This window comes from Bos mutus, chromosome 13 (assembly GCF_027580195.1).
Source record: "Bos mutus isolate GX-2022 chromosome 13, NWIPB_WYAK_1.1, whole genome shotgun sequence".
In the NCBI taxonomy this organism is placed as follows: domain Eukaryota; kingdom Metazoa; phylum Chordata; class Mammalia; order Artiodactyla; family Bovidae; genus Bos; species Bos mutus.
Window position 1 is genome coordinate 45842926 of NC_091629.1, and position 15015 is coordinate 45857940.

The window sequence follows — 15015 nt, forward strand, 5'->3', positions numbered from 1 at the left end:
CAGTCAGAGTTGCATGGCCCCTGGTGTAAGAGATCCTCTCCCCCGTCCCCGCCTCCTCTGCCTGCACCCCTGCCTCCGCCTCTGCCCACCAGGCGCCGGCCTTACAACTGCCCAGGACGGCTCCCGGGCAGCCGCTGTGAGACAGACAGACACCAGGTTGCCCCTCTCCGCTCCAGGTGCCTCTGTCCCCTCTGCCGGCTAGCCCCCGCCTCCTCTCAGCCAGACAGGAGGAGGCATCCAGCAGCCCGACACACCTTTCTCTTCTTTCTGCAGCTGGAAAGACTCGAGTTAGACAAGCAGAAGCACACGCCTCCCTACCTCATGGCGACGGAAAACGGAGCAGTGGAGCTGGAAATCCCAAGCTCATCAACAGGTGCCAAGTGGGGGCCGGAGGTGGAGGGAGGAGCTTGGGAAGGGGTGTTTGAATCCAGAGCTGGGCCGGTGCTCTGGATTTGAAGTGGGAGTTCTGTGCCCAAGGCTTCTTTGTGTGGCACGTGGAGGACCCAAAAATCAGAATTGTCTCTGGATAGGGTAGGACTGGGTCAAGGGCCCACGGGAAGCCTTCCCCAGAGAGACCGGGAGAATGTGAAGTCCCCGTGGATGAGGCCTGAACACTCAGAGCAAGGGTTGGGGGGTGGGCTCAAGGCCCACCAGGGGCCCAGAGCCCTGCACCCAGGGCCTCTGAGGCCCGGACAGCCCATATTGGGAGCCCACGGAATGGCCCCAGAAGTTCAGCGGGACAAGTGCTTGTAAACTGTGGCCTGGGTAGGAACCTGGGCCCAGAACCGGTCCCTGGCCAGCCTGGCTGGGGAAGGAAGGGTAGGAGGGTGGATCCTGACTGGTGTTTCACCTTCTTTGCAGACACAGCACCAAAGGCTGCAGCAGGTGAAGGACCCCCAGCTGCAGAGAAAGACCCTGGGCCCCTAGATCCACAGAAGGATCCTGGGCCCCCAGATCCAGAGAAGGATGCTGGTCCCCCAAACCCAGAGAAAGAACTTGAGTCCCCAGACCCAAAGAAAGAACCTGATCCCGACTCGACGAAAGATACTGAAGCCCCGGCCCCAGAGAAAGGGGACGGGGCCTCAGCCCAACCCTCAGCCAGCAGCCAGGGCCCTGAGGGAGAAGGAGGCCTGCAGGGAGAGCCTGCGGAGGGCTCGGCTGGGCAGCCGGCAGCCCTGCCCCAGGAGACAGCGACAGCCGAGGCCAGCGTCAAAAAGCCCGAGGCTGAGCAGGGGACCCCCGGCAGCCAGGACCCTGGAGAAGCCAAGGAGCAAAAGAAGGTAGCAGAGGGCCAAGCGCCGAGCAAGAAGGGCTCACCCGCCTTTCTGCACAGCCCCAGCTGCCCCGCCGCCATCTCGAGGTGAACGGCCCTGCCTGGGAGCGGGGAGGGGTCTGCGTTACTGTCTGTCTTGGGCACTCACCACGTGCAGCGCTGGCTTGGGCAGTTCCAATGTTCAGCTCCCTCTGTCCTAGGCATTGGCCTGACCGCCTGGTCTTCCTGCAGAGATCAGAACTCTGTGATAGTTCACAGAAGCCTGGAGTGTCAGGCAGCAGAGGACCTCAAAGACCCCTTCTCCAGGCATCTGGAGTCCAGAGTCCCCCTTACCCCATGGACTTGGATCTCACCAAGGGCAGGACTGAGATGTCAGGAGGAAAAGAAAACTCATCTTCTTAATACAGTTATTGGTATAATCTGAAAATATGACTAATAATCAGGCTGATAGATCATTACTAATACTCTTGAAGTGAAAAGTGAAGTGAAAGTGAAAGTCACTCAGTTGTGTCTGACTCTGCAGCCCCATGGACTATACAACCCATGGAATTCCCCAGGCCAGAACACTGGAGTGGGTAGCCTTTCCCTTCTCCATGGGATCTTTCCAACCCAGGGATTGAACCCTGGTCTCCTGCATTGCAGACAGATTCTTACCACCTGAGCCACAAGGGAAGCCCAAGAATACTGCAGTGGGTAGCCTTTCCCTTCTCCATGGGACCTTCCCAACCCAGGAATCGAACCGGGGTGTCCTGTACTGCAGACGGATTCTTTACCAACTGAGCTATCAGGGAAGCCCACTATACTCTTAGAACTATAATACAGCACCAGTCTCAAGGTGCAATTCGTTAGCTTTACCTGAATGCCAATGATATAAGTGAGGTTATTAATGATATATTTATTGTAAACCACAATAATAACACTTACCATACCAGTTTAAACTATGTGGTAATATAAATTAGTATCATTAATACATTATCAATTGTATCACCACAATTTTATGAATCAAGAGCTACATAACCTCCCTAATTGTCACTACCTAATGATTAACCAAATCAGCAATCCTATTAACAGTTGTTAATGATCTCTTAGTGCATTGATACTCAAAATAGCAACACAGACATGGGAATTCTCTGGTGGTCCAGTGGTTAGGGCTCTGCACTTCCACTGCAGGGGGCATGGGTTGGTTGTTGGTCGAGGAACTAAGATCCTGTATGTCGCATGGCATAGCTGGGAAGAAACAACCACCACCACCACAGACATTTACGGTGTTATTAAAATCCCCGGATTTTATATGAAGTGAATTTGGATTCACCATCCCACGTGTTTGGGTGGGGGCAAGGCTGTATCAGCTCTAGATTGCAGACTAGGTTTTGGGAGGCCTGCCGGTGTGGGGGGAGCTGTGGCTGCTGAAGGTGTCACCCATCTGTGTTCTCACGTTTCAGCCTTGAGAAGCCACTGGCCGAGAAGCCCCTAGATGAGACATTAGAGCTTATCTTTGAAGGGGTGCCTGTGACCCCTGGCCCCACAGAAACTGAGCCAGCCAAGGTAGCAGAAGGAGAGAAGAACCTCCCGGGAGGCAGCCAGAAGGAAGGAGAAGAGAAGGCTGCAGGCCACGCTGGCCAGGATGGGGTGCAAGGGGACACCTCGAGGGGGATCGAATTCCAGGCCGTTCCCTCGGAGAGATCGGAGGTGGGGCAGGCCCTCAGTCCCACAGCCAAGGAGGAGGACTGCTTCCAGATTTTGGGTAGGCCGGGGCTGTCCTGGAGCCCAGGGAGGAGGGAAGGGGCTCTCCGTGTCTCCCCCGTCTCCTCGCTTAGAGCACTAAACCCTTCTGAGCCACCTCACCCCGGGTGATTCATCAAAGTGTCATCCAACCCCAGGAAGTCTGAGTTCCTAGTCCCCTTCAAGAGATGGGGAAATGGGGACTCAGGAAAGGGAGCACCCCAAATCCACAGCTAGAGCAGGATATGAACCTGACTCTAGAGCTCTCTTGTTTACTTTCTTCTACGTTGGCTAAAATGGAGTAAAAAAAAAAAAAATCAGACATGTTGGAGCACCACCAGTTCTCTGGACGGTGGGGTTTGAAGTTACTCTATAAAAGGGCTCAAATGCCCTTTTAAACTGCATCCTGGACGGGTAGGGAGGGTCATGGGAGCCACAGAGGGTTGTGAACTGAGGAGCACAGGTGTGTGTGTGGAGGGGGGAGGGAGGCGGTGACCAAGGAAGCTGGGCACATGAGATGGGCAGGACCGGAGTGGCCTCAAGTGCTGATGCTTTATTCAGCGAGCAGAAGGGAGCCATTGAGCATGAGCAAGCTTGGCCCGTAGGTGAATAGGGAAAGGGCCCGGGCAAGGGTGCAGCAGGCCTGGGGGGCGGGGTGAGATGGGGTCAGGAGAGCCCAGAGTGTCCTGACAACCCCCCTCCTCCAGGCCGAGGTGCCCTGGGAGACCTGCCAGTCTGCCTGGTGAGCGGCATAGTGCCACCCAGACAGGGTGGGAGGGCCTGGCGGCTGGGCGGCAGCCAGGAGCCCTGCCTCCTCCCCTTAGCAGCGGCACAGACCTCCAGGGCCCACTCAGCCCAGCAATCACATCCTCGAGGGACGGACCTGAACAACGTCCAAGGGCCGTCTGATTTACCACCAGCCGGCTTCCCCTGCGGCCTCTTGCTATTTATAAAGAGGTTTCCATTCCCGGTGACTCAGCCTGTCGGCGTCCAGGGCCTGCTGTTCCCCGTATTGTCACTAGGTGGCAGCAAGTCTCTACCAAATAGCTCCATCCCCGGCTCCTCCCCGCCCACCCCTGCCCCTGGGCCAGGGCCGGGGGATACCCATTCCACAGGTAGTGAGAGCTTGCGGTGTTATTAGAGGGGGTGGTAGGCAGGTCCTATCCTCGACTCCTTCAGACACAGTAACGCCTATCTGGCATGGCGCTCCACCATTATAGTTGAAAGTGAAAGTAGCTCAGTCCTGCCAAACCCAACTCTCTTCAACCCTGTGGACCGTAGCCCATCAGGCTCCTCAGTCCATGGAATTCTCCAGGCCAGAATACTGGAGTGCGTTGCCATTCCCTTCTCCAAGGGATCTTTCCGACCCAGAGATTGAACCCTGGTCTCCTGCATTGCAGACAGATTCTTTGAGCCACCAGGGAGCTCACAGTTAGGAACCCCCCACCCCGCCCTGCTCCGCCCTTTTTTTAAATGGAAATGAAAAACTTTGGGTTGGAGTCCTCATACCTTATAATGTGGGAGGGTCTGAGGAGTCCAATCAGCCATCCCCACTGTTGTGCCTGGAGAAGCTGAGCCCCCCTCTGACAGAGGCAGAGGCCTCCCAAGGAGGGTGAGTGTTGGTGGCAGAGCTGACATTGGAAACTGGGCCCCGAGCCCCTAGCCCCTATCCTGGAGCCAACTGTCTCCCAGGTATCACTTGGTGAACGCCCCTGGATGGGGCCCAGGCCAGGCAGGAGGGCATGGTGTCAGGATGAGTCCTTAGCAGCCCCAGCACTGACCGAAATGGCTCTGCTCTGCTCCACAGATGACTGCCCACCGCCCCCAGCCCCCTTCCCCCACCGCATTGTGGAGCTGAGGCCCGGGAACATCAACAGTCAATTCAGTCTGAACTCCAAGGAGGCACTGGGCGGGTGAGAACTGGGGCCCCGAGCCCCTGGCCCATGGGCGGGAGAGCGTGAAGTCCCCAGGCCTTACATCTGCCCCATGGGAGGCCCAGACATTCCGATCAGATGTGAGCCGCAGGGTCACAACTGCTTCCATGTGGTCTCATGTGTCTGTGTGCAGGCTGTCACATGGCTGGTGTGTCAGTCACTCACACAAACACACCATTGGTCATTAGGTGTTTCCCATAGGAAGCACGTAATACCGTCCTGTCTGTCTCAGTTTGGAGTACCACACTGACCCCTTCAAGATGATCCTCTGTTTTGTTAGAAGTCCTGAAGTTCCCTCCCCCGGGGCCTGGTGCCCTCGCCTGCCTGTGAGGTGCCCATCAGGGGCTGTCCTTTGATGAGCCTACCTTTCCTGAGGCTGTGGTTTGTGCAGGTCAGCTGTGGTCTCTGCAGTAGAGCTCAGGTTTGGGGAGGGTACTGGAGCTGGCTGGGATTTCCGCATCTCACAGGGAACAGAGCACAGGCCCCCCACACTTGGCCTTGGCAACTCCCTTACTCTCAGCCTCTTCTCTCTCCAGCGGCAAGTTTGGAGCGGTCTGTACCTGCACAGAGAAGGCCACAGGCCTCAAGCTGGCCGCCAAGGTCATCAAGAAACAGACACCCAAAGACAAGGTAGTGCAGTCTGGCTGTGGGGAGGGCGAGGGGATCCTTGGAGCGGGTGCCTCTCACCTCCCGCCATCCACACATCTGCACCAGGAGCCGGGGGTGAGAAGCTTGGTGCTCCAAAGACATCACACAGATCAACAGATAGACAGGCGGACAGTCCTGCCATAGGGGCCTGATGCCCCTGACCATAAACTTCACCCCACAGTTGGTGAATTTATCTTGGGTACTTCCCCTTCAAGCCCTCTGGTTCAAGTCAGTAAGGGCTGATGAGCACAGGCTCTGGGCCAGATGCTGTGCTGTGCACTGGAGGTCCCCGAGGGAAGCCAGGTGGTCCCTGCCCCCCAAGAACAGCAAGGGAAACAGGCTTCAACACCAGTCCGGGCCTGGTTCAGAGCAGTGTTCATTCAAGGAGTGAATGAATGAATGAGGCATAGACTCATATGGAGTGAGGGAGTCGGGTATGTGAGGGGGTGATGGCAACCTAGCAGCCTGGCATGGTGAGAGCTATATAACTTATGAAAGCTAAGGCGGGAGGGTGGGGAGAGGAGTTGTCACAGTGGAGTCTCCCAACTCACCTGCAGGTCAGCAAAGGGTCTCCTGAATGAAGGCTTTGAAGAAGGAGGAGCTGTTTTCCAATGGGAAAGGCAGGGGAGAGATTTTCAGACAGAGGGGACTGTGGGTAGAAAGCCCTGAGGATCAGAAATGGCAGGTGGAAACCCTTGAGTTGAGATCAGGACCAAGGGAGCAGAGACAGAACATACAGAGGCCTGGAGCCCAGAAGGAGCAGGAGAAGCAGCTCCGGAGGAGTGCTGGGAAGTCAGAAAGATTTTCTTCGTGACTCTTTCTCTATTGCTTCCACTTAATGGGGCTTGGGTCCCAGGCCTCTATCATGGACCTGGCTCAGCGGAGATGCTCAAATGTAATGTGTAAATTAATTGGAGACAGCTATTGATTGGTTAATTATTGGGTGCTTTTTCTGTGCTGTGCACTGTGCCAGGTGCTAGGGAAATGGCATCAAACAAGTCCTAACATGCTAGAGAGACAACTAAAACCAAACTGCTAACAGACAACTAAAACCAAGCTGAAACATAAAAAGTGTGGTGTCCGGAGCCAAGACAGTGTTAAGAAGACAAGTAAAGCCAGGAAGGAACAGGGTGTGTGGAGCCGCTCAGATAGGATCAGGTGACCTTAGGCTTCTCTGAGGAAGTGGCGTGGAAGGTGAGATATTCCAAGGAATGGAATAATGGAAAATGGAACAGTTCAGGCAGTGATCCAGTGCTCTGGGGGAACAGATCTAGGGAGAGACCTGATCATTTGCCAATTTCCTTGGTGTAAATATTCCTACTGTGGTTGATTTCAAGCTACGGATGTGACCACTGGCTGGCAGACTTTCTGAAAGTGACAAATAATGGCAGCTGAAACTAGGAAGGCAGTGATGGGGGAGCTGAGAAATGATTGGATTTGTAATCTACTTTGGAGGTGGAGTCAAAGGATTTACTGATTGGTTGGATGAGGGGGTGTGAGGAAGCAAGAAGAAGAGAGAAACCCTGGAAAGCTCCTAACTTTCTGTCCTGCACACTGGGGTTAAAAATGACGGCCTTTTGCTGATGGACATGCTGCGGGCAACTCAACTTCGGGGAAAGGGTGGTATCAAGGGTTTAATTTTGGACATGAGAGATTTGAGATGCCTATTAGGCATCCAAGGGGGAGGGACTGGTGTCTGGAGTTCAAAGGAGCACTTAGGGGTGGAGATATGTATTTGGGAATCAGTCACATCTGGATGGAATTTCCAGTCATGGGACTTGAGAATGCCCTGGGAGAGAGTGTAGAGCAGGGAGGGCTGAGCGGGAAGGATGGGGCCCAGGATTCAGCCAGCAGGAGGCAAAGAACCAGCAAAGCAAAGGAAAGATGTCTCAGCAGAAATGATTGTGTGGTAAGGACACAGGCTGGAGGGTCGGGAGAGAGATGGGAGGCAAGGAGACCAGCGAGGAGGGGGAGGGCAGCGGTCCAGGCCAGGCCCACCCGAAGAGGATGGAGGGCAGGGAATCATGATGCTCAGATGGTACCCCTGATGCTCCTGGGCCCCAGGAAATGGTGTTGCTGGAGATTGAGGTTATGAACCAGCTGAACCACCGCAACCTGATCCAGCTTTATGCGGCCATCGAGACCCCGCATGAGATCGTCCTCTTCATGGAGTAGTGAGTGTCGGCGGCAGGGTGGGGGCCTGGTGTTGGGGGGGAGCAGAAGGCAGCAGGCCCAGAGGCAAGCCTGTAGAGGGGTCTGTGCACACAGCATCGAGGGCGGCGAGCTCTTCGAGAGGATTGTGGACGAGGACTACCAGCTGACTGAGGTGGACACCATGGTGTTTGTCAGGCAGATCTGCGATGGCATCCTCTTCATGCACAAGATGAGGGTTTTGCATCTGGACCTCAAGGTACTAGGGGTGGGCAGCCTCCTGGGAGGGGTCGGGGTGGCATCGGACCACCTGAGGTCACTGCTGCAGCCAACCATCCCTCCATCCCCCGTGACTCCTTCTCCTCCTCCATCCAGTTCTTCCAGCTGTAAGAGTCAAAACAGGGGGCACGTCAGAGAGCAAGAAAGACTTGGTCCCAGCCCTCTCCTAGTCTGGAGTTGTTGTAGTACTTGTTGAAAGGGTCTCTTGCCGTCCTGTGAGCCCCACATATAACACCAGCTGATCAGTGTTGCAGGAGCACCTGCCTCTGTGTAGGCCCCTGATGGGCACTGCTAATGTCTGTTCATTTATCCCACAAACACGTGTTGAGGGCCCACTAGATGCCAGGCAGTGTTGGTGGTGGAGACCCACTGGTGAACAAAATAGATAAAAACGCCTGCCCTCGTGGAGCTTACGTTCTAAAAGGGGAATCAGGAAGATGCATCAGTAAGTATAGTGTTGGGCTTCCCTGGTGGCTCAGCGGTAAAGAATCTGCCTGCCAAGCAGGAGACCCGGCTTCAATCCCTGGGTTAGGAAGATCCCCTGGAGAAGGGAATGGCAACCCACTCCAGTATTCTTGCCTGGAGAATCCCATGGACAGAGGAGCCTGGCGGGTTACAGGCCCTGGGGTCACAAAGAGTGGGACACGACTTAGCGACTAAAACAAGAGCAAAGTGCAGTGTCGGTACAGCAGCATGCACGGGGCAGGCACTAACAGAAGTGTGTGCTGAGAGAACGTTTATGTTCTTCTTGCTCGATACCTTGCACATAGCGGGTGAGGGAAAGCAAATACTGGGTTGGCAAAAAAGTTTGGGTTTTTCCCTAAGATTTTATGAATCCCTCCAAGTCTGATCAGCTGGCCGTGGCTGTGGTGTGGAGTGGGCAGGGGCCCCATGAGTGCCAGGTAGCTCCATCTTTATGGCAGGCGTTAATGTTTGTGGAATTAATGGGAAGGCTAGTGGAGAAGATGAAATCTGAACACTGAGGCGGGTGAACGCCCATCGGCAAAGTGGACAGTACTTTCATTCATTCATTTGGTAAATACATACTGAGCACCTGCTTCTGTGCCTCTGTGCACAGTGCACAGTGCTGGGCGTGGTTGTTGCCCTCTGGATGGTGAGGACGTGACCCTATCCCCTGGAGCCTATGAGGTCAGTGGTAGAATCAGGCGTAATAACTCGATGAATAGATCGTTTTATTTTTTTGTTAAAATTTTTCTTAATTTTTATTTTTGACTGTGTCACTCAACCTGCAGGGTCTTGGATCCCCCACCAGGGATCAAAGCCACGCCCCCTGCAGTGGAAGCGCCGAGTCTTAACCATAGGACTGCCAGGGAAGTCACTAAGATCACTTTAAACCACTAAAAGCATTATGAAAAAGTGTATGAGTGTAACAGGGAGACATACAAGGTAGAACTGAAGAAGAAGGTAAAGGCCGGAGCATTCAAGGTCCGATACAGGAGATGCTCCTGGTACTCTTGTGAACTAACCCCTCCGCTGTGCTTACTAATGGTCAGAGGCACTCAAGGTGTGTCTAGAGTGTGCGACAGCCCTTTGGGTCAGGTGTGCTGTTATCATTGCCACTAACAAGTGAGGGAGCGAGGAGGGTAAGGGAATGGGTTTCAAAGGGGCCAGTCTGACAGCAGGGAATTTAGGAGGTGGTCATAATAAGCCAGGAGAGATGATGGGGCTGGAACCCGTAGCAGTGGGGGAGGAATGGGAAGTGGTCAGATGATGGACACATTCTGAAAATAGAGTCAGCCGGATTTCTGATGGTTTGGATGTGGGAGGGCAGAAGGAATGCAAAGAGTACAGGTGCCTCCCGAGTTTCTGGGCAGAACTCAAGCCTGCGTGATGGCACTGGAGGCTGCCCTTCTCCGGTAAAAGCCATTTTCCTTGGGGTAGAGCAGGGTCCCTGATTAAAATGCAGTGTCCTGGGGAGAAGTTCGACTTAAATCTCTGTGTCCTAAATGTGATTTTTTTTTTCAGGATAGCAATAAGTTTTTCATCAGTAAAGGGTTTCATGGTCGAGTAGGCTAGGTGAACCGCAGCCTGAATCCCCTTCCGGGGGTCCCAGCTGCAGGGCTTTTCAGGAAGTCCCCTGTCCTCGTCCCCCAAAAGGAGATCTGGATCTGTCCGGTTTCCCCTGCCAATTGTGTCCTTGGAGCCTTTTTTTTTTAATAATATTTTTTCTCTTTTTTTAAATTTTCTTTTGGCTGTGCTGGGTCTTCACTGCTGTGTTTGGGCTTTCTCTAGTTGCGGTGATCCGGGGTCACTGTCTAGTTACGGTGTGAGGGCTTCTCATTGCAGTGGCTTCTCTTGTGGAACCAGCCTCTAGGCGCATGGGTTTTAGTAGTTGTGGCTCATGGGCTCCAGAACATGGGCTCATTGATTGAGACACATGGGCTCAGTTGCTCCAAGGCGCGTGGGATCTTCCAGGACTAGAGGTCCTTGCATTGCAGGACCACTGGACCACTGGACCACCAGGGAAGCCCTCCTTGGGGCCTTTGCATCCTTCCCGTGTTTCAGTGGAGCACTGTTGGGCTGTTGAAGTCACTAGCATCCTGCTCTGAGCGCAGCAGTGTGAAAGGACCTTCAGAAAGCCTCCTGTTTGGGGCCTCAGATCAGATACCGCAAAGCCCAGATGAAGAACAGAACCCTGTTCTTCAGAACCCAGCTGGGTCAGGAGGTGGAGGCCCTGGGGGAACTGGAAGACTCCCGCCCATCTCAGCGGTCAGCACCAAGTCCCTCCAAGCCGTGTGTGGCCATATGGCCAGGGCTTACGGTGTTCCAGGTGGTGCTGAAAATCAGGGTTCTTGTGCAAAACCTGCCTTTTAGCCATCATTAACGACTTACAACGTTTCTGCCCCACAACCTCGGATGAGTCCTATGTCCTTGTGTTACATGAGGAGGAGATGGAGGCCCAGCGCAGGAGGGGTTAGCCCTTCAGTGATCTCACATGCTCACCCGTGCTTGGGGTGCCGGATTCCAGGAGTCTTGGCTGAACACCTACTGGGTGCTTTGTTAGACGTTGAGGGTGGGGAGCAGGGACGCCTAGAGAAGAGCCCCTCTCGGGCCTCCAGATCCCCCTCTGTGTCTGGAACAGGTAGATCTGAGAGTCTCTGATGGGGGCTATCCACTCCAGCAGCCTGGGCCTCTGGTCCAGGGAGCCTGGGCCTTGGATGGACTGGGATGGGGAGGGAGGGTGAGCTGGGTCAGAGGTCAGTCCAGGCCACCCCCTTCTCCTCAGCCAGAGAACATCCTGTGCGTCAACACCACGGGCCATTTGGTGAAGATCATTGACTTCGGCCTGGCACGGAGGTACCACCTTGGGAGGGCGGGGTGGGTGGGGCTAGGGGAAAGTGGGAAGGTGTCTGGGAATGGGCTGGGAGTTGTGCTCTGAGCTCTTGGCCTGACCTCCAGGTATAACCCCAACGAGAAGCTGAAGGTGAATTTTGGGACCCCAGAGTTCCTATCCCCTGAGGTGGTGAATTATGACCAAATCTCCGATAAGACAGACATGTGGAGCCTGGGGGTCATCACCTATATGCTGTGAGTGTTGATGGGGTTGGGGCACATGGGTGGGCAGCTGAGGCCAAGATCACTTCCACCTTCCCACTCCCTCAGTTGAGGTTTACTGGGCATTGGGGGTGCACTCATCATTCCTCTTCTTCACGGTAACCCTGGGAAGCTGGGATGATTATGGCCATTTTACAGATGAGAAGAGTGAGGCTCAGAGAGGGGAAGTGACTTGCCCAAGGTCACCCACCCAGATTCAAACCCAGGTCTGTCCCACTTGAGAGGCTGGGGGTCTTTTCAGCTCACGGTGCTGCTTCTCAGGATCCGTTGCATCCCCGACCCAATCTCACCTCCCTGCCTCCTACCATCGCCTCCTTCCAGCCTGAGTGGTCTCTCCCCCTTCCTGGGAGACGATGACACAGAGACCCTGAACAACGTTCTATCAAGCAACTGGTACTTTGACGAGGAAACCTTTGAGGCCGTGTCAGACGAGGCCAAAGACTTCGTCTCCAACCTCATCGTCAAGGACCAGCGGTGAGGCTCACCCCCCAGGACATGAACCCCATGTGTGCAAAGTCCAGTGCGTGTGTGTGCCGGGTGGGAACTGGGCTGGGAGGCCGGCTCCCAGGCCTGCCGCCTCCTCTCACCACGCCACCCCCTCTCCACAGGGCCCGGATGAGCGCTGCCCAGTGCCTCGCCCACCCCTGGCTCAACAACCTGGCAGAGAAGGCCAAGCGCTGTAACCGCCGCCTCAAGTCCCAGATCTTGCTTAAGAAATACCTCATGAAGAGGCGCTGGAAGGTACCGCTGGACTGAGGCGGGGAGGAGAGAGGGATATGGGGTGGGAAGGGCACTGGCCCCACTGGCCCCGTCTTGGCCGGTTCGGTCTGGAAAACAGAACTGGCTTTTCTCTCTTTGTCCTGGGCTGGCTCCTGCCCTGGGTGGTGGCCCTCCACTCACCCCCTCCACCCTGGGGAGGGGCATCCTTTTATGGCCTGGGCTCAGGAAAAGGTCTCTGATCCCCATGTCAGGCTTCTTCCCTTCATTTCATAAATACTTCTTGACCATCTACCACCTCCGGGCATTGGGGACACAGCAATGGATTTCACTCTTCGTGAACTTACTTTTGGTAGAGGATGGGGAGTTATTAAAAGGAATTAAGGAAGGGCTCTGTTGGCTCAGACGAAGAATCTGCCTGCAATGCAGACAACCCAGGTTCGATCCCTGAAGATCCCCTGGAGAAGGGAATGGCAACCCACTCCAGTAATCTTGCCTGGAGAATTCCACGGACAGAGGAGCCTGGTGGGCTACAGTCCTTGGGGTCACAAAGAGTCGGACATGACTGAGCGACTAACACTTACACTTATTAGGAAAAAATAAGAATGGTCAGAAAAAAAAAAAAAAAGAATGGTCAGGAGTGCTGGGGAGAGGCTGTGCTTCTACATAGGGTGGCCAGGGAGGGCACACTGAGAAGGAGCCTGTGAACAAAAACCTGAGGAGATGAGGGCTGAGTCAGGCTGGTATGGAGGGGGAGTGGCCCCAGGCAGTGGGAACAGCGCGCGCAAAGGCCCTGAGGCAGGAGCACGGTTGTGGAGTGTGAGGAACAGGTAGGAGGCCAGTTCCTCTGAGTGGAATAAGCAAGCGGCAGGAGAGGTGTCCGAGAGGATGGGGAGGCAGGGCGTGGAGAGACTCAGCCACAGTGAGGGGCTTTTTCTTGGAATGAAATAGGAACCAGACTGCTTCCCAGGTGGGTAGCGCTAGTGGGAAAGAACCTGCCGGCCAACACAGGAGACTTAAGAGATGAGGGTTCGATCCCTGGGTCGGGAAGATCCCCTGGAGGAGGGCATGGAAACCCACTCCAGTATTCTTGCTCGGAGAATTCCACGGACAGAGGAGCCTGGCGGGCTACAGCCCCTGGGGTCACGGTGACACGACTGAGCGACTTAGCATGCACACACAGACCGCCACCAGGGGAGCGGTACTCAGGTTTGCTGACGGGTCTGTTGAGTGAGGCAGGGCGTCCTGGAGGCTGTGGTGTCATGGCGCCTCCTGTGGCCATTTTGGGCACTGCAGCCTCCCTGGCCAGGGTCCCTCCTGGGACGAAGGGGACCTTAGGAGACTCACAGCCTGTCCTAGCGCTTCCCCCCTGCCCCGCTGCTGACCGGGACCCCTCTCCCTCATCCCTCAGAAAAACTTCATTGCTGTCAGCGCTGCCAACCGCTTCAAGAAGATCAGCAGCTCGGGGGCACTCATGGCTCTGGGGGTCTGAGCCCCGGGGAGCAGCTGAGGCCTGGATGCAGCCGCGCAGTGGCCAGGGCTGAGGCCACACAGCCCAGAAGGCCGGAGCAGACGGGCCAGATCGCCGGGCCAGGCTGGCCAGGACGAGGCTGCGCCAGGCTGGGAGGCTCGGGGCTCCCACGCCCCCGCGCGGTGACTGCTTCCCCGACATGAGCCGCCTCAGATGTGGCCTGACTCCATCCTGCTAGCGCCTCCCCAGACAGGGCTCTGGCCCCCAGCACAGCCCGGACGCCAGGGGCCCTGTTGTTCCCGCCTGGCTCCCCTTCTTGAAACTGCTGCTCTGGTGACCCCTGCTTGACCTCACCTGGGGCATCCCTGGCCTGGGCTTGTTCCTAGCTAGAGTGGGAGGGCTGGGGGTCCTGGCATGTGGGGCTTCTGCAGTTGTGGGTGGGAGGCCTCGGTGGGGCAGGACGGCAGACGGCCGGTTTCTAAGGCGCAGCTGCCCGGGGGAGACAGAGCAGGCTTTGTGAAGGAGGGCCTCCGTGTCCCCACCCGCATGTCTCCCCACTCCCAACAGATAAGGCTTAGCACACACCATCTGGTGCAGGGCCCGGCTCCCGCCCACCTTCCTTGCGACCACCAACATACAGGAACTCTGTGTGAGAGAGAAGACGCCCAGCCCAGGCCTGGGTGGAGGGGGAGGGGAGAGGCCTGGAAGACAGGGGAGACCACCCCCGAGCTTGCCTGAAGGCCAAGCCAGCCTAACCCAGCCACTCCGGCCCCCATTCCAGGGGTCACCCACGGCCTCAGAGGATGGTGTCGGCAGGCCCAGAGGAGTGGGAAGGCTGTCGGGCAGCCCCCAACCTGCTCTCAGCTTGTGCCATGTAAATAAATGTACAGGTTGGAAGTGGCCCCCTCCCTCTATGTGTGTGCACCTGGGTGAAGTCACAGCTGGCCACCATTCACGGAACGCTGCCGTGGGCCAGTCACTTCAGCAGCACTACGAGTATGGTGTGATGCTTACTGATGCAGCCTCAGGAGCCAGACTACCCAGTGCTTGATCTGGGCAAGGGGCTGCCCGCTTGGTACCTTAGTGTGCTCATCTGTGAGAGGCCATAGCACCAGCCAACATTTATACAGGACTACTGTGTGTCTGGGCTTCCCAGGTAGCTCAGCTGGTAAAGAATCCACCTGCAATGCAGGAGACCCCGATTCGATTCCTGGGTCAGGAAGATCCCCTGGAGAAGGGATAGG

The 15015-nt window shown here is 55.8% G+C and overlaps 1 protein-coding gene across 2 annotated transcripts; it reads left to right on the top strand.

Annotated features, from left to right (window-relative positions):
• Positions 1-39: 39 nt before the first annotated feature.
• Positions 40-14673, top strand: MYLK2 (myosin light chain kinase 2). Of its 2 annotated transcripts, XM_014479485.2 has the most exons (13): positions 40-176; positions 274-373; positions 862-1360; positions 2716-3017; positions 4803-4908; positions 5466-5559; positions 7642-7751; positions 7846-7987; positions 11255-11325; positions 11428-11556; positions 11905-12057; positions 12192-12324; positions 13712-14673. In XM_014479485.2, exons 2-13 carry the CDS (start codon positions 322-324, stop codon positions 13790-13792), a joined length of 1872 nt encoding a protein of 623 aa, XP_014334971.1. In that variant the 5' UTR covers positions 40-176; positions 274-321; the 3' UTR covers positions 13793-14673. The 2 variants fall into 2 exon arrangements, with proteins under 2 accessions (XP_014334971.1, XP_070237653.1); XM_070381552.1 differs by having other exon boundaries at positions 56-373.
• Positions 14674-15015: the final 342 nt, after the last annotated feature.